The 26,683-nt window shown below is 37.6% G+C and overlaps 1 protein-coding gene across 3 annotated transcripts in view; it reads right to left on the bottom strand.

Moving 5' to 3' along the window:
* ITSN1 (intersectin 1) overlaps positions 1–26,683 on the bottom strand; it is a 279,862-nt gene that overhangs the window by 52,541 nt on the left and 200,638 nt on the right. For 2 of the 3 annotated variants that reach the window (XM_036744719.1, XM_036744720.1), the window contains 3 exons: positions 26,242–26,359; positions 17,920–18,111; positions 17,138–17,606 (listed from right to left, as the gene is read on the bottom strand). In XM_036744719.1, coding sequence (XP_036600614.1) covers positions 17,605–17,606; positions 17,920–18,111; positions 26,242–26,359 — 312 coding nt within the window. In that variant the 3' untranslated portion in view covers positions 17,138–17,604. Of the gene's footprint in view, positions 1–17,137; positions 17,607–17,919; positions 18,112–26,241; positions 26,360–26,683 lie in introns of those variants that run through there. The other variant, XM_036744721.1, reaches the window with a different exon arrangement.

Raw genomic sequence — 26,683 nt, 5'->3', positions numbered from 1 at the left:
TAATGTCATGCAAGAATAAAAAAGAGAGAGAGATGTATTTGTCAAAGATGTTTACTACTCCCAAGGAGGATGTTCAGCCCAGAGACTAGATGGAAGAAGGGTTCCCTATAGATAATGAGGTTTTCCAGATGCTTTCTCCCCTGATAATGAATTTATGGAAAAGAACTCTTTTTTTGTCCTTTGTACAAAGGGAAGAGGAGAAGGAGCTGAGGCTCCTGGGTAAGTGATGCTCCCCCCAAATGCCCAGTCCTACAGACACCTCAGTCTGTAGAATACCCAAGAGGTAAGGCTAGTTTTGAATTACACCAAAGATTTAAGCCTGGTATGGCTCGGTGCTTGCCAGAAAGCTCAGACCAAATTAAACACTGTCCGCTGTCCAAGTGGGCTTAACTGTAATCTAAGCTCCACACCTAATGAACTTTCTGAGAACTTGGTTAAATGCCACCATCAGTAAATGACATTACAATATGAGTTCTTTGAGGAGGGTACTGTCTTATTTTTCTATTTGTATCCCCAATGTGTCACACAGAAATTTGTACATAGCAAATGTCAATTAATGCTTTATTCATTCATTCATTCAAAGACAATTCTTGGTATATTAATTAATGTATTTTAGAGTACTTTAACAACCATGTGACTTAGCAGATAAGCATGTATTCAAGATAAAAAAAGAAACCACTGAATAGGAGTATTAATTATTTAATAAGATTTCTCCTTTTAAGTTAGTTTTTCATAGGACTTTATGTTTCAATCAATCAAACATAAACAGCTGATAATGATTATAGCTGACATTTGTATGACATTTTAAGGTTTATATAGCACTTAGTGTACATTATCTTATTTGATTATGTGAGATAGGTTTTATTAGGCACCTCACATTGTTATATGATAGGCATTATGTGAGAAAAAGTATTATTATCCTAATTTTACTAGTGAGGAAATTGAGGTCCAGTGAGGGTCCAGATTCACATGATTTTAGTGTGCAAGATGAAATTCAAGCCACGGTTTCCTCTGTCTTCAAATTCAGAGTTTTTTCCACCTACTCTATGTACCTCACTGTCAGGAAGGAATTATGAGTAAACCAAAACCAATACAAACATGGACCCTGCTCTCCGGGAGCTTAAATCTAGTTAGGAAGACAGGGGCAGCTAGGTGGTGCAGTGAGTAGAGCATCGGCTCTGGAGTCAGGAGTACCCGAGTTCAAATGTGGCCTCAGACACTTAGCTGTGTGACCTTGGGCAAGTCACTTAACCCCAATTGCCCTGCCCCCCCCCCAAAAAAACCAAAAAAAGGGAAGACAAGTGAATACATGAAACAATTTGAAAATAATACAAGACTATATAATAATGCTAAGTAATACGAGAGACTATAGCATTGTAGGAATTCATTGAGAGAATTATAGTAGAATAGAAAAATGGGTAATAGTTCTATGGAAAAGATGAGACACATTGAGTCTTAAAAAATAATGGGCAGGATTTGAAGAGACAGAGAATAGGGAAAAGGTATTCCCAGATGAGAGGTACCATAAACTAAGATCAGAACAAAGGAAGTAAAAGGGGTATGGAGTATAGGTTTCCTGTGGGCAATTATTGGGAGGTAAGATGGCAGAGGTAGGTGATGAATTTAGTTGCAGGAATTCAAACTTGATGCAAAAGGGACTTACTGAAGGTATTTGTTTAGGGATTCACATTCAAAAATCATATTCTACATGAGATGAACGGGAGATAGAAAGAGCTTGGGGCAGAGGGGCATCAGTGAGAAGAAATCCGTCTAGTCCACCAAGTGTGAAGTGATTCCCTTTTATGAGTGAACAGTACATTGAAGGAAAAGGCAACGACATTAAGAGGAAAGGGGAATGAACTGGGAATGTTGAGACCTGGGTTATAATTCCACTTATTTATCCACTCTTGGCCTTGAACAAGTAGTCATTCATTTGTCTCCCCGGCCCTAGATCCCTCATCTATGAATTGAAAGGGTCAGACTACATTGTCTTTAGGGTCCTTTCTAGCTCCAGCTTTCTTCGTTTCCTTAATTCTTGCGTGTATTTCAGTGCTTGTGAATGATTAATCTTCCTTTCGTCTTCTAGAAAAGACAGAATGAAGAAATAGTAGGTATGACTTAGCCTAATAGGAGAATGATACTGGGTTTGGACTGGGTGTAAGCCAGTGGAAACTGGGGGGACCTTTACAGCCTCAGAGTCTGCCAATAAGTAACTCAGTGAAGTATGGTGTAAAGAGAATCAGACAAGGGAGTCAGAGGACCTGGGTTCAATTCCTGGTTCCAACAAAGCTATATACCTTGGGCAATTTGCTTTGGGTTCAACTTCCTCCTATTCAAAATGGACATCATTCAACACAATAACCAAACACAATTCCAAAAGACTTAAGATGAAACATGCTATCAACCTACAGTTAAGAGAAATCATGGTCTCAGAGTGCAGCATATTTTTCGTTCCTTCCTTCCTTCCTTGCTTTTTCCTCCTTTCCTTCCTCCCACTCTCTTCATCTTTTCTTCTTCCCTCCCTTCCTCCCTCCCTTCTCCCTTTCATTCTTCCCTTTTTTCTTCCTTTCTTCTTTCCTTTCTTTTTTCATTCCTTTCTTTCTTTTTGGCTTGGCTACCTCAGGAATTTGTTTCGCACAACCATATGTATTTGCAATGGGCTTTGTTTTTCTTGCCTTCTCAATAGGTAGGGGCAGGACAGAGGAAAGGAGAGAATTTGGAACTGAGAATAAAGGAAAATTGAATTTTTAAAAAGTGGAGATAATACTAACTGTACAACTTACACCTACTTCACAGGGTTATTGTAAAAGTCAAAGGAGATACACACACACACACATATACACACACAGTGCTTTGTAACCAGATGCCTTATCATGGCATCGAGATAACCCTAAGTGAGGCAGCTAGGTGGCGCGGTGAGTACAGCACCGGCCCTGGAGTCAGGAAGACCTGAGTCCAAATCTGGCCTCAGACACTTGACACATGTGACCTTGGGCATGTCATTTAACCCCAACTGCCCTGCCAAAAACCACAAAAAAAAAAAAAAGATAACCCTAAGTTCTTGAAGGCTCTGGTGGCAGAACGGATTATCTTATGATGCAAAAGCTGCATGTACAGTCTTAGTAATAGATGATATCTTCTTCCTGAGGACTAGTCTAGCTCAGTAGAGAGAAGCTCACCACCAATAAGCTGGTCACTTGGAAATTAATTCTTTGGCCATGAAACCCATGGATGAAAATATAAAGAAACTTCCTCCAACAATGCACATTGTTACCTGCTAAGAAAGTTGCATTTTTAGAGAGCTGAGAAGGAGTAATGGTGTAGTGATCAGAGAGCTGACCCTGGAACCAGAAAGACATGAGTACAAGTCTTCCGTCTGACATATTTTCATTATGTGACCCTGGGCAAATCTTATAACCTTTCAATTCTGTTATTTAGAATTACTATTATTCTCTATAAACTCCCAGAATAAAAAGCACTAATCTCTCTAAGAAAATCAATATCAATAAGTCAGTATCAATAAATTGAGTACTTGTCAATAGTCACTAAAATATTTAGTAAGTAAACTTGTATGTACAAAGCACTAAAGTTAAGTGAATATGTACTAAGCACTAAAGGGAGGCAAAGAATTTGAAGGGATGGTCTCTGACCTCCTAGTTGGAAAATAAGAAATATACAAATGAAAAGTTAACACAAGGCAGCATTTGTTAAGTGCCAAGTGTGTATAAGACAATAACTACAATAAAATTTCGATGAAGTCGGAGATTACAGTAAGTCCCGTGAGGGGCTAGGTGTGGGTGTGTGGGTATGGGTAGGGATGGTCAGTTGAATCACCCCACCCACCTCAAGCAACTAACAAGATAACTCTGGTACTGATACCTTTTTCTGGTGAAAATACTTTTATTGAATGAATCAAAGGCATTAAACTAAGCGTGAAAAATCCTTAATCAGCATGGAAAGAGTAAAAACTTATGGATGAAAGGAAATGACATCTACATGGGATGTGTATTAAGACTGAAGAGACTTCTTTGTGCCCCATGGACCTTAGATAAAATATCAAACAAGTCTGGATTTGAGTCATGGGCCAGACTGGAGAGAGCAACTTCAGTGAAGGAATCACTTCGGGAGGAAGGAGAGATTGGGAGCTTCTGTCTTCTTCCTCTCCCTGCTCCCCTTGCCTGGAAAATGATTTTAGGAACTTCAAAAGGTTCTTAGATTTTGGATTTTCCAAGGGCATCCCAGCAGTGCCCCTGGAATTGCTGATGGCAGTGTCTTCCTCAGGATCTGAGGACAAACTAGACACACTGACAAAAGAACACTTAAGAATCTTACAATGAGCCCAGAAAGAAAAAAAGAAAAGAAAGAAACTGTACTGCATCTAAGGAGAACTTCACGAGAGCTCCACAAAAGGGAGGAAAGGACTTCCGGAAAAAGGACTTTCGGAAACTGAGATTTGCTCCCCTTTGCCCCACGCGCTCTCAGGTGCCCACTTTCCCCTGGATTCTCTATGCACTTGTGGGAGCGTGTGCCCAGTTCTACCTATGTTCTTTCTTCTCACCCTAATAAGTACTGCCTTTTTCTGAAAGCTGACTGGCTAGTTGATATCAATAAATAAATCAATGAAGGAAGCATATGGGTGAAGGAAGGATTGTGAGCTCTAGTATAAGAAAATCCAAACTCAGGGCTGTGCCTACTGAGGGGCTAAGTAGTCACCTGCCTTGTGGTGACCCAATTGGCCAAAGGAGGGGTTGGGGGGGCAGTGAGGGAAAGGTTGGGAGAGTGAGCATGGAAGACAGTGGTGTTGGTGTGGGAAGGCTTCATGGAGGAAGCAGGACCTCAGCTAGGTCTTTAAGCTGGGTAGGGTTTGGATAGGCAAAAAGATTAAATCATACTGAGTGAGGAAGAATGGGAGAGGCAGCTAGGTGGTGCAGTGGATAGAGCATGGAGTCTGGAAGACCTGAGTTAAAATCCCTCCTCAGATTTATACTAGCTGTGTGAACTTGGGTAAGTCACTTAACCTCTACTGCAACAGTTTCCTCAACTATAAAATGAGGATAATAACAGCGTTTGTGAGGATCGAATGAGATAAAATTTGTAAAGTACTTGGCAAAGTGCCTGGCACACAAGAGACAATAAATGTTCCCTTCCTCCCTGCCCCTCTTTTCTTCCTTTCTTTCTTTCCCTCCTTACTTCTTTTCCTTCTTTCTTTCTCTTTCTTTCCTTTTCTTCCTTCTTTCCTCCCTTCTGCAAAAGGGCAGCTATGAGAAATACAAGGTTTGCTTGGGGGACAGACACTAGAACAGCCTGACTGGTACAAAGGAAAGACCTGGGAATATTAAAGGCTAGAATAGTAAGTCGAGAACAGACTGGGGAAGGCTTTGAATGCTAGGCCAGAGTCTGGACTTTATATTGTAAGCAACTGGGGACACAGGAAAAGCTTATGGGGAATAAACATATTGATACAGGAATACGACATGGATAACAGGGACCAACGTCACTATGCCACTCCTGATATCCCCATCTAAACTGATATATGGAGGAGAGGTGGCACAGCAATAATACATGATCCCTTAGTCAGACTACCAGCTATGTCCAAAGCAGATGCCCAAATCCTAGCCTCTGGGACTGTCCTGAGGTTAGAGAATAGGCTTGAGGACTCCAAAGGTCTTTTTCCAGAGAACTCTAAAGAAAATTGAATAGGTCAAGTCCCTCATATGGCTATGATTAGGTTACATTGATGTTCTTCCCTAGGTATGAACTCTTAGAGGACTGGTAAAATTATACTCCCACTGTGGATTTCCTAGACTAGGTGCTAGTTCAGATTCTAAAAATAGGAGCAAGCTCTTCCTTGACTTGGTCCAAATTAAAGGGACAGATTTGTGGGCTGAGAGGCTTCAGAGTCCCTCAATAACGCAAGCATGTTAGTTAAAATAGAGAGCTTCCAAAGTCTAATGGCATTGTGCACTGAGTGTGTGTGTGTGTGTGTGTGTGTGTGTGTGTGTGTGTGTTAGGGAGAAGGAAGGAGAAGCAATTTAACCTCTCAGAAAAACGCTCTGTAAGTGCATTGGGACAACTGCTGTGGAGACAGAACTTGGGAATACACTTGCTAGGAGTATATACATCTCCCTTAGCCAAAACATGGCATCATTTTAAAAGATATTAGTAGTTGGCCTGTTTAGGCACTGAATATCTTAAGTCTTTGCTGGCAAGATCACAGAATGCAATCATAAGAAACTGAACATATTTGTGACAGGTTTATCATAGAGCTTTTCAGAAGCCTGCCAACACATTCCACAACACATGCTATTTAGAAGCCTTGCAAACTCCCTTTTCCCTTCTGGCTATCCAACTCTGAGACATGAGAAACTCAGGGTAGTTTCCCTCCAACAGTGAAGAGTGTACATTGAAATCTGGTTCTGTGGGTCAATCTGCTTGCTTTGACAAAGGTGACAGTCCTAAGGTAGCAAAAAATTCTTGAGCAATAGACTAAGAAGTAAGGAGGAAAAGTTAATTACCTTTAATAAGTATCTATCTACTATCTAGTTGCCTAAAGGTTAATCATTTCTCCTTCAAAAAGTAATCCATGAAAGAACGTTCCCTGATAGTTCTGGAATTATTTTCTTAATACAATGATGAAAACAGAAAGTTACCAGAAAACCTTATTTTAGGATCCTCAGCAAGGACTTAGGTCCCTGACTTTTTCTACCTTAAATCTACATATCCTAAGTTCCCAACATGAAATTGAGAGTCAGTTTTTTGGATTTTTTTTTTCCTCTACCCATCAAAGGCCAAAGTTCTCCAGGATTATAAGGAAGAAAACCTAAAGCCTTGTCAGACTAATTTTGAATAAGTCATTAAAGAGATGCATTACAGAAATCTATAAACTCATGTGGTGATTCCTGCTATTACTGAATCACTCAGAGGAACAGTAGTTTAACAGGATTTTAAAGGGAAACCAATTATTTGAAATGAGTGGGTGGTTCTGTGGCTGCAGGATCACAATATGGTCCCAAAGGAAGACTCTTCAAAGAGAAAAATTGCTTAACAACTCAATCCATTTCTGTTTAATCAGGAAACTGATTACCAATATAATCCCATGGAATGGACAACGAAAGATTAACTCCTTGCCATGGCAAAGAAGATGGAGAGTCCTAACTGGTACAGGATATCATAAGCACTATCAGATGCGGTTACTGTATTAGATGGCTTTGCTTGATTGTTCAATCTGGAGAAGGACTGAAAGGATATAATGATGAAGGCATCAATAAAAGGCATCTTTTTAAAAAGGTAATTTTTTAAATTTGCTGTGACTATTAATGAGAAGAGACAGTTGAAAGAATTCAGTGTCTAATGTCTATTCATTTTTTTTGCTCCACTTGAGTACAGTAATAAATCAATCCAACTAACATTTTAGTATTTCTTTGTCTCTCCAAACTGGAACAACCAATACTAGGGATAATTAAGATACTCAGCTATCTCGGGTACATTTTGAAGGAGGGCACAAGAGACAATTTAAGTATATACATACTACTTTAATTTTGTTACAATCCACAAAGGATGCCTTTTTATATCTGCTTATGATTCCCGTATGCCATAGTATAAGATTAGCTTAAACGTCCTCTGGCATGTGGAGAAATATACATTCTTTAATATTACAATCCAAAAATTTTCATAGGTAAGTAAAATCTAGCTCATTCAACAGTTTGTTCAGCACTACATTTTCTTTATTAGATTTTTTTTTTACTTATAAGTTTTAACAGAGGAAAATTAAAATCTCCTACTATTATTGTGTTACTATCAATTTGTTTTTGCAATTAGGTCTGTCTTTTCTATGAAGAACTTAGCTGACATGCCACTTCAGTGCATATTCATTTAATCTTATTTTTTTTCATTGTCTATACTACCAAGCATAAGGTAGTTTTCCTGTTTGTCTCTCAAGTTTATCAATTTTTATTATGGCCTTGGGAAGCTTACTAGAAGAAACAAGCAGTAAATCTTTTTTTTTTTCCCCTTGTGGAATAAACCTTTTGAAACAGACATAAATATTCCTCAATACTAGCTGTATAATCTTGGAGTTTCATATAGTGAGTTTCAAAAATATCACTGGGACACTAACAAGACAGTCTCTGCATCTGCTTCTCTTTCTGGTCCCAATTCCATGGAACAAAATTTTTTCTTCTCTCTTCCCCCCGGCCCCCACCCCTCCATAGGTTAAAACTCATCACCTCTAATATCATTACCCTGCTAATCCAAGCCTTGATTGACACCACCTCCCTCAGCCTCTTTTCCTCTCTGATTGGAGGGTTGTAGGGTGCAACACCAAACTCCTCCCAATGCCTTCCCCTATAGAGGGCAGAAGCTGGACTTTCTGGCTCCCTCCACTCTGCATCTGCTGCTCTGCCTTGGTTCCATGGAACAAGATGCCTCCACATCACCTGTGCCCCTCTCTTGCCTCCCTCTGTGTGTGGTCTTTCCCCTCCCCACATTAGATTATAAGCTTGAGGACAGGGACTATTTTTCTTTTTATTAATTGTATCCCCAGTACTTAGCACAATGCCTGGCACATTGAGTAGGCACTTAATGTTTATGGGATTGACCATTCCCTAAAGCTTTCTTAAGTCTCTTTCATTTCCCTGACAGCCCAGAAAAAGCTCCTTAAATTAAAAAAAAAAAAGAATTCCAAACCAAGAAGAATTTTAAGGACACCAGATGGTGGCTTTGAGGCACAACTTAGAATATGGAAATAGGAGTAAGGAAAGGTTCTATTTTGGAGTCAAAAAACATCTTTCAAATTCAAAGCAGTTTCAATAAAACATCAAAGCTCTCAGGTATTCTTCCAATTAATAAAAGTGAATAGAATTCATTAGTGAGGTAGTAAAAATAAAATATCTCCACCCCCAAAAATCCTTAATGACTCATTTCATTCTCAAATATCTTCAAACTGCTTAATCAGGAGACTATGTATCTGATAAGGACTAAAAATCGTTTTTGTTCCATAACCATTAACCAGTTGCTATGAATTTTAAAAAAAGCACTGTACTCAGGACTAAGGATGCAAATCAATCAATCAAACAGGGCTTTTATTAAGCATCTACTCTGTGCTAGGCACTTTGCTTGGTGTACAAAAAGGAAATAAAACATAGTCCTTGTGGCCAAGGAATTGGAAATCTAATAGGCAGACACAAAACATACACAAATAAGGAAGCTAAGAGGCAGAACGTGACAGGGACACAAGAAAGCTCAGAACAAAGTGCTCAAGGAAAACTTGAGAGATCACTTCCTAGCAAGACGAGAAAAAAAATCAGGTAAGTCTTCTTGGAGGAAGTGGTGGTATCTGAGCTGGGCCTTGAAGAAAAGAAGGATTTTTAACAGGTCAAGATGATGAGGGGTGTGTTCTGAATAGCGTGTATTAGTGTCCAAGGTAAGCTAGTATAGAACAAGATTACAATTATTAAGTTGTTTGAAGGCAAGGGCTAATTTTCCTTTTGTCTTTGTTTCATCAGTGACTAGCATAGTACCCTTCCACATATACAATTAGCAAATACTAATTGGATTGAACACAGACTACATGAAGGGTAATGTGAAATAATGCTGGAAAAGTACACTGGGGCCAGATTGTTGGGTGTTACAAAAAGCAGCTAAGAAGCTTGCACTTTGTCTGATAGACAGTAGAGACCCCCACTCAAATTTCATCGTTGTTGTGGTTGAGCAGGGAGATAAAATAGTTGGAACTCTGTATTAGGAAGAGTCTTTTGTTGGCTGTGTGAAAGATGAATTGGAAAATAAGACTGGCATCAGAGAGACTAGGTAGGAGGCTGTGACAAACATTTACATAATATAGGGCAAGGGCCTGGGCTATGGTGTTGAAAGCTATGGAAAGGAGGGAATGGATGTGAGATATGTGATAGTAAAATCAATAGGCCTGGGCAATTGATTAGAAGGCGGGGGAGAGGAAAGGAATAAAGAGGTTGCTGAGATTTTGAACCAACATGACTGGGATCATGGTAGTTCCATCAACAGATATAGCTGAGCTGTGAAGCAGAGGAAGGTCTTGGGAAAGATGATGATTTTGGTTTTTGATATACTAAGTTTGAGGTGTAGGTGAGTTTTCTAAGTGAAGACGTCTAGTAGGCAACAGGAACACAGGATTGAAGGTTAGGGGCGCATTTGAGGCTAGACTTAGAGGTGAGAGTCATCTGCGTAGAGGAACAATTGGAGCCAGAAGCACGGATAAGATTGCCAGACAGTGTGTAGGAAAAGGGAGCTTTGTGGGGCATTCACACACAGGAAGGAAGGTTAGTGAATTAGTGAAAGAGAGAGGGTTGGATAGATAGGGAGTAGAAGTGAGGAAGAATGGTATCATGGAAGTTAAACCAGAAATGGAGAGTTATCAAGTTTCAAATGGCATAGAAAATTCAGGGAGAATAAGGGTTGAGGGGGAAAAGCCCACTGGATTAGATGATTAAGAGATCATTGATGATCTTGCTTGAGGAAAAAGTAAATAGTGAGGAAGAAATAGTAAGTCTAGAATATTCTCTCTATAAGTTTAGCAGTAAAGATATACAGGATAGGACAGATACAGGATAAAAGCCTTAGGGGACAGAAAGATCCAAAGAAGGGATTTTTTTTTAGGATAGGACAACTGAACCCAAGAATGTAGGCAATAGGGAAGGATCCAGTGGAGAGGGAGAGATTAAAGATGAGAGATGGAGTGATCTGTGAGGTAAGTGTTCAAGGAGACAAGAGGAAGGGCACAAGTGAAAGATTTTGCTTTGACAAAAAAGTGGCCTATGTCATTCTCTGAAACTGGAGTTAAAAGGGATCAGTGAGGGCAGAGGTTCAGAGATATGAGAAAATGAAATAATACTGGTAAAGCATTTGGTAAACCTTACCATACCATGTAAATGCTTATTATTATTATTATTATTATCATTTTATGAAGGGTGACAGATGAGAAAGCTCACAACAGGTGACCTTGATACCTACTTTACTGAGAAAAATAAAGGTATCCAATTAAGTGGAGGGTTTAGCAAGGGATAGGGCTGAGGGCTTGAGGTTTAGAATCTACTCTGGGATATGGGATACTGAATAAATCTGAGACATTAAGGGGAAAAAAACTGGTGTGCAGCAATGAGTGCCTAATCAAGGATACATATTATGATTTTGAGAGTTAGCATGGTTTTGGTGGAAGAGAAAGAACAAGCATTTATTAATAACCATAGTTTTCTTGGCAAAGAGAGTGAAGTGCTTTGCCATTTCCTTTTCCAGCTCATTTTACAGGTGTGGAAACTGAGGCGAAATGGGTTAAATGACTTGCCCGGGGTAACACAGCTAGTGTCTGAGGCCAGATGTGAATGAGGAAGATGAGTCCTCCTGACTCCAGGCCTGGCACTCTATCCACTGTGCCACCTAACTACCCCTACTGCACCATCTGGCTTCCTCGAATACCTCCGTTGGTGTTCCAAAGCTCTCGGCACAGCCTCTTCAGGCCAACAGCGAAGGTCACTTTTCCTCTGAGATTACCTTTCATTTTCACTTTATATATCTCACAAGTTATTTGCACCTTATCTCACCCATTAGAACGTGAGTTTCTTAAGGTCAGAAACTGTACTTTTGCTTTTCTCTGTAATCTCATTATTTAGTACTGGCACACAGTAAGCTCGTAGATGTTTAGGCAGGGCAGGAACAATGGAAGAATCAGGGCTCAAAAGATGCTTTCTTAATGGGGCAGCTAGGTGGTACAGTGAGTAGAGCCCTGGAGTCAGGAGGACCCGAGTTCAAACTCAGCCTCAGACACCTGACACACTTACCAGCTGTGTGACCCTAGGGAAAGTCACTTAACCCCAATTGCCTTTCTTCCTCCTCCTCCTCCTCCTCAAAAAAAAAAAAGATGCTTTGTTGAAATGATTGGCTTTGAAGGGAAAGATATAAAGGCAGAACAAGTGTGATGGTCTAAGACAGGTTCTTAAAGGGAGGTCCTTGTATTCCTAGGAGTCCCCAAGACTCATTCAGCAGGTCCATGAGGTCAAAACTATTTTCCTAATGCTATCCCTTTGTCAACTACATATCTGTGTGAGGCTGGATTTCCTTCTAATATTTCAGCCAAAACAACTTATTACAACAGATTGTATGCAGAATCATATTTGGGAATTCAGCTTTCTCTTCTATTACACCAGACATTAAAGAGATTTGGAAAAATATGCAAAACAATGCCACTCTTCTCATTAAATTTTTTCTTGGAAAATTTGTTTTTCCTAAAAATGTTATGCTTGCCTATGATGGATTTGTAATTGTTATTTTAAAATGTATTAAGTATTTTTAAAATTTACCAGTTTACATTTCTAATATGTAAATATTTATATATAACTCACATAAACTAAAGCTCTTTGGGGTCCTCAATAATTTCTAAGAGAGTAAGGGAGTCCTGGACATCCAAAAGTTGGAGAACTACTGGTCTAGAACAGGTATAGAGGACCTAGGGGTCAGGATGACAGAGAAGAAAAGGATCTGGAAGAATGAAGCCACAGGAAAGGACTACAGACAGGAGACTGTGATCAGAAAGGAGAATTTTAGGGTTCTAGATTAGGGCTGTCCAAAAGGTGGCCCACGGGCCCCAGCCGCAGTGTGATTTATGTGGCCTGCCTACGAGCATAGAAATGTACATAAATGCTTTAGTAAACGAAGCCGAGCTACTGCAGAGCTCTCACTAAAATGGCAAATCAAAATATATTGTCTATTGTTTCAATAAAAACCTAAGGTTGGACAGCGCTGGCCTAGATGATACAATTTCTGGTGTAGGTGAGGTTTAAGGAGTAACCGTCACTGTGAGTGGCTTAAGTCTAATGGAGATAGAGGTCACAGGAAGAGAGAAAGTTGACAAACTGGCAGGACAGAGTTTTTCGTTAGACGGGTCATGAAGATGAATACTGAAGTTCTCAAACATGATGACTTAAGGTGAAGAGCAAGATTCTGGATAAAGCACTTCCTGTACATTTCTGGGGTAGTTAAGCAGATTACTGGCCAGAGACTCAACTTTCCTTATCACCTAAAAACCCTTCTCTGAATCTAGCTCGGTCAAAACTCAGACATGACAGCAGGAGACCCCACCAGCAACCTTTCCCCTTCCATCATCAGTCACTATTTGGGAGAAACATGGTTCACCCTCTGCAGGTGACTTGATTTAATTTGTGTTGTCTTCTCAGTGGACACACCATGTTCAGAGGACTTTTCTAAAATAGATGCTGCTGGCCTTCTTATCTAGTGGTGGAAGAAGATAGCAAGTTAAAAAAAATAGATACTTTTCATATTCCTGATGAAAACAGGAATAAATAGTAATAAAACAGAGATAAGGGCAAAGGAAAAAACTTTTCTATACTACCTATTATGTGCCATGCACTGTGCTAAGCATTTTACAAATATCATTTAAAAACTTCCCACCATCTTCTTTTGAGATACAGAATTCAAAGTGACCAATGTTTCTTTCTACAAAACTGCACAATCTACCCTCCCCAAACATTCCAGAATTCAATTTATTTACACACCATGATGTCCAATGTCTTTTAACTCGAGAAGGATATAATACCTAAAAAAAAATATCTCACAGAAACACTTTCCAACTTGGAATTACAACAATGATATGCTTGATAAGCCCCTGTGATATGTAAGTTATACATAGTATACACTTCTGCCTTCTCAAACCAGGACCCAAAACTGTGATACTTAAAGGTAAAGTGAGGAGGGAGTATGATTCAGAGTTGGGAGATAGCCAGGGCAAACATAAAGAGAAGGATTGAGTATTTTGTGTGAAGAACAATTCTTACTGTTCGTAAGTCTTTAAAGGCCAGCTTTGGATGCATCAGTGAGTGCATGAGAAGGAGTAATGTTTAATAACGCTAGAAAGAAAGGTATGTTGGGACCAGGCTATGAAAGGCTTTAAATGGCCAATGGAGGAATTTACATTTCAACTTATATACAAAAGAAGTTTTATTAAGTAAGGGAATGACATGGTCCAACTTGCACTTAAGGAAAATCTCTTGTGAGGAAGGTGGGCTGGAGAGGCAAAGAGATCAAATAGAGATTACTGCAAAAATCCAGGTGAGATGTTGGAGACCTGAACTGGAATGACAGCCATATAAGTAAAGAGAAGGAAGAGATGAGATGATATAGAGGTGGAATTGACAAGACCTGGCAACTGACTGGATATGTGGAGTGAGAGTCAGAAGTTGGGGATGACACCAAGGCTTGATACATCAGTTTAAATGAAAATTAATTCCCCAAACAGACCAAAACAAATTCAATGACTTAATGACTACACTTTTTTTTTTTTTTTGCTTTATAAGGTCGTCAAGGAAATACTTCATAGTCTTACATTCTTGGAATAAAAAAAAAGACATTTAGTAATATTTTATTTATTCATTTAAAAGTAGAATGTTTTTTTTTCTAGCTGATCAAATTTTCATGATCAGGTTTTAAAATTCTAAGAACACAATTAATAGAAGCTGTAATAAATGATTCCAAAGTGTAGACAGTATGGACACAAATCTGGAATGGCAACAGCAAATTTAAAGCACTTGACACCAAGGTGTAAAATAAGCATGTGTTTAAGTCATATGGTACAAGATCGCCAAAGAGCTTAATTTTATATACTAAAAAAAAAAAACCTTTACATAGTGATAACCACTATTATTGATATACATCCCACTATGAAAGCACATTAACTACATCATTCCTAACCATATGAGGGAGGTAGGAGAGGAAGAGTGGAGATGGGAGGTTTAAAGGTATGATTCTACATGTCATTGGGCAAAATTTCAAATACATTCGAATGATTTGTCCCTTTAATGGAAGTGCTCTCCTGGGGTACTACTACTGCCAGTATCACAAACACAGAATAAGGTCTAAAATACTAATTCTTTATTGTGGCTATCGGGTATCCTCCTTCCTAAGTAGTTAAGGCCAAAAGTTATTCTTGGGGGAAAACTATTTAAAACTTAACTACTTTGTCAACTCTACTCCTTCAGGCCACAAGGAGTGTGAGGAGAAGGAAACAGGAAGACTACGATAACATGAGGTTTTAGGACTCATAGGAAGCAGTGAGGCTTCCTAGAAAAGTTTCTCCCCTCTAAAAGCTGGCGATGGTTGTACAAGAGCCTATGGGAGTTATTTATGATTCAACTAACCAGCAGCGGAGAAACAAATCAAGTGATAATCTAGATTTCCTACTGGTCCTGGGAGTATAATAAGACCGTAGTTTGATTACAGGGGCCTCAGTTTCTATCATTTATAAAATGAGGATAAAACTTATACTATCTAAATCATGGAACTGTTGTAGGGGAAGCACAATATTGTGTTTAAAAAGCTAAGTAAATATGCACTATTTTCGTTCATCTTTGTATCCCCCACGGCACATGACAAATATCTGTCAAATGAATAAATGTTAGAAGTCAAGCAATCAAGGCACATATGCAAAGATACATTGCTATCATTGCAGCAAACATATTATTGAGACCACCGTCCTAGGGAGGTACAATGTTGACACTGGCTCGACTGCCTGAATAGTAACTTAAATATGCATAGCAACAGTAGTCTGGTAACAGATCTGGAATGAGGATGAAGTAATGTTGACCTGTGGGAACATTACTTTCTGTACTCCTGTCATGGTCAAGATGTAGCGTAAAGCCCAATTATATAACATGCTTCTTGTTATATAGACTTAAATAGGCTACTAGTCAAATCACACACCCCCAACAAAACTATAACAATACAACAAATGGCATTGCAATTAGGTTATTAGTTCTAATCCTGGACGCCAGAATTGAGATGGGGTTGTTTCTACTGTGTAAGCGTAATCTTTTGTATATTAAGTTAACTCCTGGGGAAGCGAACTCAAATATGACTTGAAGATGAAGCTGCAAGATGTCACTCAAGATGATTTGATTAAATCTGGGTTTCAAAGTGAGTAAATAATCATTAGTAACCAGGCAACAGCCCATGTGTTTGCACCATTAGTTGTTTGGTTCACCATTCTTTGCCTAGTGGTAGATTCCAACAGCAAAAACACAAAACCATGTGGATCTAACCTTTATATGAAGAATTTAATTATCTACACATGAAGTTAATTGTAAAGCCTGTATTACAGTTGTTAAAGCTGCAGATTTTATATAGTTATATATTTTACATTCATATCCATTAAAATAATGAAGCGCAGGTTAATGAGTGGGAGTATCCCACTCATTATCTGCACCACAAATGAAAAAGGAATCCTTTAACACTGTCAGCATAGAATTTCAGAAGAAAAGGAGACATAAAAACATAATATAATGAAATATTAAAAGTCGTTAGTAGAACTGATATATTGTGCTTGAGACACATTTTTTTTCTTTTCTTTTCTGTGCTGACAGCACCAGGCATTTTAATAAGAGCTTCAGACTAATGTCTAAAAGACAAACATGCTTTGGCTACAGTACATCTACTACATAAAGTGGACTGTAAGCTCCATTTAATATTAATCTATATAAATTCCATAGTCTAGTTAAAAAATGTAAACACTGGAAATTAATTGCAGGGATATATCTATACATTCTTTCTTGTCAAGATAATCACTTGTTCAAAAGATGTCATTCCATTGTCATAGAAAAGTAATTGTAATAAAACTTCATGTAACAGAGACTAAAAAGAGACTGGGGGTGTTAATAATAATAGCTACCTGGATGTAGTTTCCTGATTTGTGATAAGAAAATGTACAACACCTTCCTCCCACCCCAGGGAACAAAAGAAACCCCAATGAGATAAATCTGAGACAAAACAAAACCAGAGATGCTTCCTTATGGAGGTACAGGGTAACTGTGCAAAATAAAATTAACGTAGTTGGATTACAGTATCATACAAGGGTACTATCTTTTGCCATGAAAGGAAATTGATTTCATCTGTACAGGATGTAGAACGTGCTAACAGGTATACCGGATAACATACAAAAACTAGCACAAAATGCCTTATTTCTGCTTAACTGGTCACGTTCTTAATTTGCTTAAAACTTGATCTAACACCTGTACCTTGGCAGTAGAAAACAAAACAAAACAAAAGACATTTTGATCAGTAACACTGGACAAGATGAAAAAAAAAGTCTCAGATTTATGGATATTTGGAACATTTTTAATAGCACATGCAGCATTCCTTGATAGTGGGTCTTTTTGCAAAACCAAAATAGTAAAGAAGTAGTTTAATTTATATATTTTTTCTATGAAAAGGCTAAAATATACATTTAAAAATAATTTGAAAACTACTGAAAACACCTGTGCAAAGGTGGGGAAAAAATCAGTTCCAGTAACTACGAAAGCCACAAAAGGACCCACTATCCTGTGTATTTTTGTAATTTTTGCTTCTATATCTGTAAATAATAACTCAAACATTGCGATCACATGCAACTAATGTAAAATGAGGTAAACTGCTCTGCAGTGTGTTCTTCTACTCAGAAGGCAGTAGATGATCATGCTGGAAGTCACATGATCAAGGCTGCATCTCCCATCATCCCTCTGGGCAGTGATATGGGATAGTGGGTCTCTTTGAGGACTTTCAAGCCTGAGTGGGGGATGGACAACATATGATTCCTAGAAAAAGGAGGAAAACAACACATAAGCAAAACAAAACAATGAGCAAAATTCAAGCTAGGAAAATGAATCAGGCATGTAAACAGCATGGTGCCGAAATGATTAAAAAAAAGGTAACATGCTATAAAGGGGATGGAACTAAAAAAAAACCCACAAAATAAGGTTTTGCATAATGGAAGGTCTTCAAAGAGACTTTTGCAAATACAGCAATGGTTCTAGCTTTGAGTTCTGCAAACTATAGCAGAATCATAGCAATGCTGCATGTTTTACTGTTAAGATATCACAGAGCAATGGAGCCAATAAAATTACTTACATTGCTGGCTTGGGTCCATGTCTGTTGTCATTTTCACATAATTGGATGGGAAGAGTCCCACTTGTCCATTGACTTCTCCTTTCCACCAATCGGGGTCTTCCTTATTAAGAACATTGATGATCTGGCCTTTGTTGAATGCCAGCTCATCATCATTCTGTGCAGTGTAATCGTACATACCAATCACTTGGCACACTGTAAGATAAATGAATAGGCTTAGGGGGCAATACCGATCATGGATCACTGAGTTAAGAGTTGGAAGATAACCTAAATATCCATCCACCACAACCTCTTCTTTTTACAGATAAGGAAATTATGGCCCAGAGAGGTTATGGTATTTGTCCCAAGAACTGGATGAGATTCTAATTCAGGTCTTCTCTCTATAACTCCTTGTGCCAGGACCTGGGCTAAGTCCCGGAGATACAAAGAAGAGCAAGAAGCCCTGTTCTCAAAGAGGTCACAACGTAATGAGGGAGACTACATGCAAACAACTATGTACAAACAAGATAAATTCAAGCTACAAAAATGAATCAGGCACATAAACAGCTTGATACCAAAATGATTTTTTTCCTTAAACGTAATGAAGGTAGCATGCTACAGAGGGAAATGGAACTAAAAAAAAAACTCCATAAAAATAAGGTTTTACATTATGGAAGGTCTTCAAAGAGACTTGCAAATGCAACGATGGTTCTAGCTTGGAGCTCCGCAAACTATGTAACGCCATCTTAATACTGGAAAGCATTTCAGGCTGAGATCACTAAGTCATCTTATCCTAGAGAGAAGATATCCCAAAGAGAGTACCATACTGACAGAGTTGAATGTGAGACTATGATTCTAGTGTCTGTGATTCCAAAGCTGTGAAAGTCAGTAGTTGCAGTTGATGGTTAGAGACGACTCTGGCTGTAAGCTTTCGCACAGCTGATAGATCCACTGGTCTGAGAGATCCACAGGTCTTTGTATTATACATTATGCCACTTACAAATTACATACCCAGTGACACTAAGGTTTGTCTAAGCCTGCGAGACTAAAGATTGATACTAAAAGGAAATACATGTCAAAAGAAGTTTCTCCAGTTTTATAAAACAAGGTAGGGGCTCAGAAGGAACTGAATAATGAGAAATATTGTAAAATATGCCTCTGCCTTGGAACTGGAACAGTCAAGTAATAGGGTAATATAGAGTTGACATGATCATTGACTAGTGTAGTCAACTACATAGACCTCTTAGGTTTCACACACCACACACACACAGACACACACACACAGACACACACACACACACACACACACACACACAGAGACACACACACACACCCTATTGTCTTTCCCAATAGAACATAAGCTTCTTGAGCAGAGATTATTTCATTTTTTTTGGTATTTGTATCCCTAGTTTGTAAGATAGTGCCTGGCATATAGCAAGCACTTAATAAATGCTTATTGATTTACTGATCTTTATACTCCTCTTTGAATTATCACAGCACTTTACTCATACTTTTTATACTTCTCATACTCTATTCTGTAACAAAGCTATTTGTATCTTTTCTCATCATACTTTATTGGAGCATAAGCTCCATTAGAGCATGGATTAAGCATATTCATCTTTGTATCTTTTGTCTGCTCTCAATTACTGATACAAGGCTACTCTTACCAGAGGATTCATTATTCCAGTCTCCATGGTTACAAGGCTGCTTTTTATATTGATCCAGAATTGTCATTCCATTGGCATTAGGACCTCTAAGTAAGGAAACCTCAACCAATGTGGATCAATGTATATCTCCATTATTTTATTTTTAAATTTTCTGGAAGATTAAGCATCACAAAGCAAATTATGTGATATAGGTAGGTCTTTAACCCATACTTCCTAGATAGTGAGGCCAGTTCTTTATCCATTACTCCATGCCTCTCTCCTGCAAGACTGTGTAGGGATGTAAAAGTCATTATGACATGAAAATATTCACTAAAGAGCTGTCCACTTATAAAATTCATTCCCGCTAAAACATCCTTCCCCCTAAACTGCTACCTGTCCCTGCTTATAACCTTTGCTGGTAAGTCTTACAGATGCTTCAAAAAGTGAATGATTTGAATATCAAAGGATTAAGAGAGGAAAACTGATAAAACTTGCAAATATTATTACAACAGTAGCTCCTCTACAATCATGGTGCAGAAGTCAAACATGTAAAAAAGGACTATGAATTCTAATATCATATATAATATGTTGTCAGAAAAATCACACCAAACAAAAATCAACTTGAGTAATACTTTGTTCTAGGAATTAACATATAGTTGCAATTACAATCTCAATTGTTTATTAATAAGATAAAATAGATGTATTTTTACAGATTTTAGTTGGAATTTTCAAGATAATGTCCAAATCAAACCATTTTCCAATTTACTATGAGATGTTGATTCCCATCTTAAGTGCATTCATTTTAGGTGCCCTTTTCCTAGTAGCAATTAGTTTTAGAAAAGAAGGACCTCCTATATTTATACCTGAAATGAACTTTCACAATTATGTTTTAGTTTTACATTAGTCATTCCAAGCCAAGCTAATTTGTGCTTTGGATTTTCTTCAGATCCTCATTACCACGATCAGGTATTACTCTTTTACTAATTACTAATTACCATTACTCTTTGACTTCATAACTCTAGGGAACCTCAAGTTTGTCCATGTTGGTATGCTAAGGCTGTAGGTCCCTCTAAACAAAGAAAAAGGGCTTAGCTACCCTACCTCTCACAGTTTCAGGTCCAGTGTAATTAGGGTTTAAACAAGGATGCACTGTCAGATTTGGTGGTCAACAACTTTTATTTAATTTAATTAAACAAACATTTATTAAGTGTCAAGGAACTTGCTAGTAGGTACTTCAAGTAGGTACAACAGGGAGACATAACATGCCTACATATGAGTAAGTCAATGTGAGGAAAAAGAAAACATTAACAACTGAAAAGCTATATTAAGTAGGTGGTACTAGAGTTGACCCCATTCTTCAAGGAAGATATTAATTCCAAGATTCAGGAATGAGGAGGGAGGGCATTCCAGGCATTGAGGGTGGCTGCTGGAAATGCACGGAAGGAGGAGATGGAATGTGAAATACAAAGAAAGGCTAATAGTCCAATTTGGTTATGACACAGTTTCTGAAAGGGAGATAAAGTTGGAAAGGTAGTTTAGAGCCAGGTTTTGGAGGTCTTTCAATGACAGGATAAATTTGTATTTTATTTAAGAGGTAGGAAACTACAGAAGGTTTTTTAGCAAGGGGTTGACAAGATTTATATTTGCATTGTATAACACAGCCTTACGAAGGACAGATTAGGGAGAGAATAGAAGCAGGAAGAGCTATTATATTAGTTCAGGTGAGAGGTGCTGAGGGCCTGAAGTAGTGGTGGTCAACTTAGTGGAGAAAAGGAGAAAAATACAAAGGGATGTGGTAGAGGTACGGTCAATTAGATTTGTCAACTGATTTAATTTGGAAGTGAGGGATAGGGAAGACACAAGAACGACTCTGAGGTTATGAAGCTAGGTGGTTAAGAAGATAGGGATGTCCCTGAAATATGTAAATCTAGAAGAGGGGAACGTTTAGGGAGATAGAAGGTGAGTCTCCATTTTAGATGTTTGAAGACCATGCAAGTCTCCATATACTGACTGCCCTGTTGACCAGACACTTTTCCATATAACTAATAGGATGATGATGGCATTATTCCTCACGACAACAGTAGGGAAGAGCTGGATAGGAATGAGAATGTAAGGAGAATTAGAAGCAGAAAAAGATTTTCACCTCTGCAAAGGACAACTCTGAATCACAGAAATAAGGATGCAGAGGCAGGAAATTGCCAGCCTTATAAGTTAGGAGAAGAACAAATTAAGTTGGGCTCCCATCCTCCAGAGTTCTGTGGTGACTGAGCCTGACAGTGTCAAAGGGAGAGGAAGAATATTAACTGAGATGGCTTCTCATTCTAAACATCAGGGAAGCAAGGATGGAGTCAGCAGGGAATTCTGGACATATTTAGGTCAGTAAATACCTGGTAAGTGGGTCCCCAGAGCCTGATGGCGGCTCTGTGACCCTGGGCAAATCAATCACACAATTCTCTCTAACAAAAACATTACAGAGTAGGCACAAATGAACATTGGTAAAGGGAGTTTTCTCACCCAGAGTTCCCTTCTATGCCAATGAAAACTAAAATCTCCCAGAGAAAAGATCTTAGAAAAAATATTTTTTTAATAAATAGTTACTGGAATAGGGAAACTTGAACCAACACATCTACACTAACCACAAATGCTACCCAAGTATTACAATCTAAAAGAGATTTCTGCTTGTCTATCCTCATCTTCCTTCAAATGCTATGAATATATTCAGCTAAATGTTTTCCTGATTGAAGGCACTAAATAACTCAGCTTTAAGACTATAGATTGTTCCCTTTTAGCTCTTTAGGAGGGTACAATAATACATGCTGTGCATTAAAATGTCTCCCCCATTCAAAGTGCCACAGGAGATCATTTTAATCATCAATGTACTCTACATGATTGAAGCCAATATTCTCCTTTATGAATAGAACCCCATATAATTGCTTCCCAACTCAATCTCTTAACTTACTTAAATACCTGAAATATATATATATGCATATATGTGTTTGTATATACACTACGCATATATAGAACATACATAAAACCATCAAACCTCTCAGACTGACCAAAAAACACCATTAAAATAAAATTTTACATAAACTCTTAAGTTTTTAAGAGGATAGAACCGAAGAAATCAACAACAAGCAAGTAAAAATGTTTTTGTTATATTTGCTATGAATTTTTTTTATATCTACATTATTTTTAAATTTTCTAGTCTTAGCAAAGGAACCCCTAGATGCCAGCCTATGCAGCCATGCCAACATTAAATCTCTCTCTCAAAATCCTTTTATCTTTATACATTCAAACCCATCAATAATTTTTCTATTTGTTTGATTAAAATGGCCTCTTAAAGTAAATGTTTTATTCCATTTCTTCCAATTTTTAAGTAACTTTAAAATTTTAGATTGCTGACATAGTTTATTATGCGACATTATGGTACTTATGGACCTAAACCCATCTTTTGGCTACACAGCAGTTGTTCCTGAACAGTGGTTTCATTATCTACGGGTTTTTTAAGTGCGAGCTTATCAAACATTAATTTTTTGTACACACTGATTCTAATTCTATTACACTGATCTATTTATTTAATCTTTTTCTACTACTAGAAAATCATTACTTAATTATTGTTTTACAATGGATTTTGACACTTGGTGGTGCTCGTTCCCATTCACCAGATGAACCAGAACACATCAAAACATGAGAACTCTCAGAGGACTGTACTGACTAAATCTTTAACCAGTTTTCTTTTTCAAAGTTATACTTACATTTAATCTTATATTTCCTTATAGTTTTCATATTTGTCTTTTGTTGGATATTTTTGCTAATTCTAGGATTTTTTTTCCCTCACAGTTACCTAGAAAAATTGTTCATAGGATCGTAGAATTAGGGTGTTGTCCAACCCAGTCATTTTATAGATCAGGAAACAGATCCCTAGGGGAGATACTATATGCCAAGCACTGTACTAAGCCCTTTTTACAAATATTATCTCACTGGATCCTCACAACAATCTTGTGAGGTAGCTGCTGCTATCATGTTTATTTTACAATTAACGAAACTGAGGCAACTAGAAATTAAGTGACCTGCCCAGGGTCACACAGCTAGTAATTATCTGAGGCCACATCTGAACTCGGGTCTTTCTGATTTCAGGCCCAGTACTCTTTCCCCTGCACCAAGAGCTGCCTCATAGAATTAAAATGACCTTCCCACAGTTATATAATGGATTTGAACCTGGGTCTTTTGGCTCTAAATTCAACAAAATCGCTTTACTAAATTTTCTTAGATGTCAGAAATCCTGAGACTGCCACACTGGGGTCTGTCTTCTACAGCTGGTAAAGGTCATCCAGAGTCTATGTATTTTTTAATAATTTTGATAATTTGGTAATTTTTTATGCAGATTTCCAACCAATCATACAATACTATTTCCCAAGATCTACTGTCAGTTGCCTCATTAGATTTTTAGAAATTCCTTTTATATTCTCTATATTGTATTCTCCATATAGGAGGAAGCACACTATAGAGTTTGCCTTGAAGACAGAACCTAATTCTGGGTTCAAGTTCCAGCTCTGACACATAATGGTTGTGTGACACTGGACAAGTCCCCTGGTCTCTCAGTGGGGTCAAACTCAAGCAGAAACAGATCCCTGTGGGCCTTGCAGTGACTTGGAAAACCACAAATTAACATGATCTGTGTTTTATTGTATTTTTATTTGTTAAACATTTCCCAATTATATTTTAATCTGGTTCTGGCTGCATTTGGAAGTTTTGTAGCTGCTTGGAGGCCAAGTTTGAAATTTCTGTCCTAGGCAACTCTCTAATAATATATTTATTTTTTGTTATTTCCATGAAGTATGTGGTGTTTTTTTTTTTTTTAGCATTTTCTAATTCTAGCTTGATTTCCTCCCATGATTTTTTAAAGTTTTTCTTATATTTAGTCTTATGATAAACTTTTCTTGCCAGTGTCAATTCTTTGAATCTGTGGTCTACGTCTGAGAGAGTCTCTCAGCATATCCCACATGGTTTCTTTTTATTTCTTTTTCTTTCTATAACTTCTGCTACTTTAGCAAGTTCAACTGCTGAGTATTTATTATTTTCATTATTAATATATCATAATTTTGCTATTATTAGCAATTTTCATTTTTATAGCAAATTCAATTGCTCTAGTACTTAATATTTTTATTACTATTATTGTTAATTGACATCTCATCTTTTTTAATGGAGTTCAGACAGAAATAGTCCAAGGACAAGTCTCTTTCCTGATATTATTCTTTTATATTGAATGTGTTAGTCAGCAAACATTTATTAAGTACCTACTATATGTAAGGCACTTTATATCCTATAGAGAAGATAGGAAAAAAAGGCAAAAAGACAGTCCTGCTCTCAAGGAGTTCACATTATAATGGGGGGAGGGGGGCGGGAGAGGGTGTGCACGAGCAGAGGACAACATACAACAACTATGTACAAATAAGCAACACATAGGATAAATTGGAGATAGTCAATAGAAGGAAAATGCTAGCATTAAGGCATTCTAAAGAGTACTGTACAGGTTGATTTGTGCTTTCTGTAGTCAAATAAAAATATTATGCTATAAGCCCATCCTCTGTAGGCTCACAGAAACCATCCTCAGAATGACTCCAATAGCAAATAAGACAACAGCAATGGCCTACAACTCATCCTGTTCCTACATGATTTAGATCTCTTCTCAAGGTCTCTACATATTGAAAACTTTTCATTACATGCAGCTTGGAGGTTATGAGTATTTGGCATCAAGACATCAATTTAAAATGTTACTCTTAAAAGTTTTTTAAGGATCTATGTTATAGCCAGATGAGTGTGGGCAAGACTTTGGCCTGTGATGATGGTTGGTTCCAGTATGATTTACTGGTTGAGTTCTTTAGGATATAATAAGGTCTATAGTCATAATATGGGGATATGTCAACCTATTCAATTATATTTTTTGTTCTTATTCTTTATTCATTTAAAAAATGTATTTGTTTTAATTTTGTTTTCTTGTGTGGATTTTTAGGTTTTTTTTCTTTGTTGTTTCTCTTTGTTGGTTTTTATGGGGTGTATAAAGTAAAAAAATCTGACTTCCTTCTCTCCATTCACGCTGTTATCTTGGATCATCCTCTCCTAACATTTATTATTTTAAAAACTCTTACCTCTTGCTCCTTACTCTACCCCCCGCCATGCCTTCCCAACCACAATTCAAATCTTTAGACGAAAATCAATAAATAACACTTTTTACAATAAAAAAGTAAAAAATAAGCATGATTCTTTCTAGAAGAATTCCAATAAAAGCACTATGGTACTTAATGTTCAATTGTTTTTCAGTCACATCCAACTCTCAGTGACCCCATTTGGGGTTTTCTTGGCAAAGATACTAGAGTAGTTTGCCATTTCCTTCTCTGGTTCATTTTAAAGATGAGGAAACTGAGGGAAACAGAGTTAAACAATTTGCCCAGGGTCACACAGCTAGTAAGTGTCTGAAGTCACATCTGAACTCAGGAAGATGAGATTTCCTGACTCAAGGTTCAACACTGTACCACCTAGTTGCCTATGTACTATGGTACTACACAGTTCCAAGAGCTATCAAAAATGCCAAGAGAACACTTTGATAGAGAAAGAGAAAACCTTCACTATGAAGACTCTAAACTGAAAAGCCAACTTCGAGATAAAACTATTTTTCAATTAAAGAGTCTAAGTTACTTACCAGTAGGTAGTGCTATTGACTTGGGTGGCTCCGTTGGCGTTATTTTGCTGGTACCAGGACTTAAAAGTTTTACATAATTAGCTGGGAACCAGCCTATCTGACGCTTTTTCCCACGTGCCTAAGAAGAAAATAAATACATTTTAAAAGTTTCGATTGTAACATCTTAGAAATAAAAATTATAACATCTCAGAAGTAAAAATTGTAACATCTTAGAAGTAAAAAGCAAGCTATAAGCAGTAGGTGTTTGCAGTTTGATATTTTTTTTCTTTTTTGCTTTATGTAAGGAAATATTTTATTTAATATTTGTTAACTTCATTGTTCAAAAAATTTTTAAAAAGTTTGAAAAAAAGAAAAATAAACCTTTCAGATGTTGAATAACCACTAAAATTACACAAGAAGACAATAATCATAGAATCCTAGCATTGGAAAAGATCTCAAAAAC

This window comes from Trichosurus vulpecula, chromosome 2 (assembly GCF_011100635.1).
Source record: "Trichosurus vulpecula isolate mTriVul1 chromosome 2, mTriVul1.pri, whole genome shotgun sequence".
Classification (NCBI taxonomy): Eukaryota; Metazoa; Chordata; class Mammalia; order Diprotodontia; family Phalangeridae; genus Trichosurus; species Trichosurus vulpecula.
Note: the sequence above shows the minus strand (reverse complement) of the source record. Positions and strands in the feature narration are given on the sequence as shown.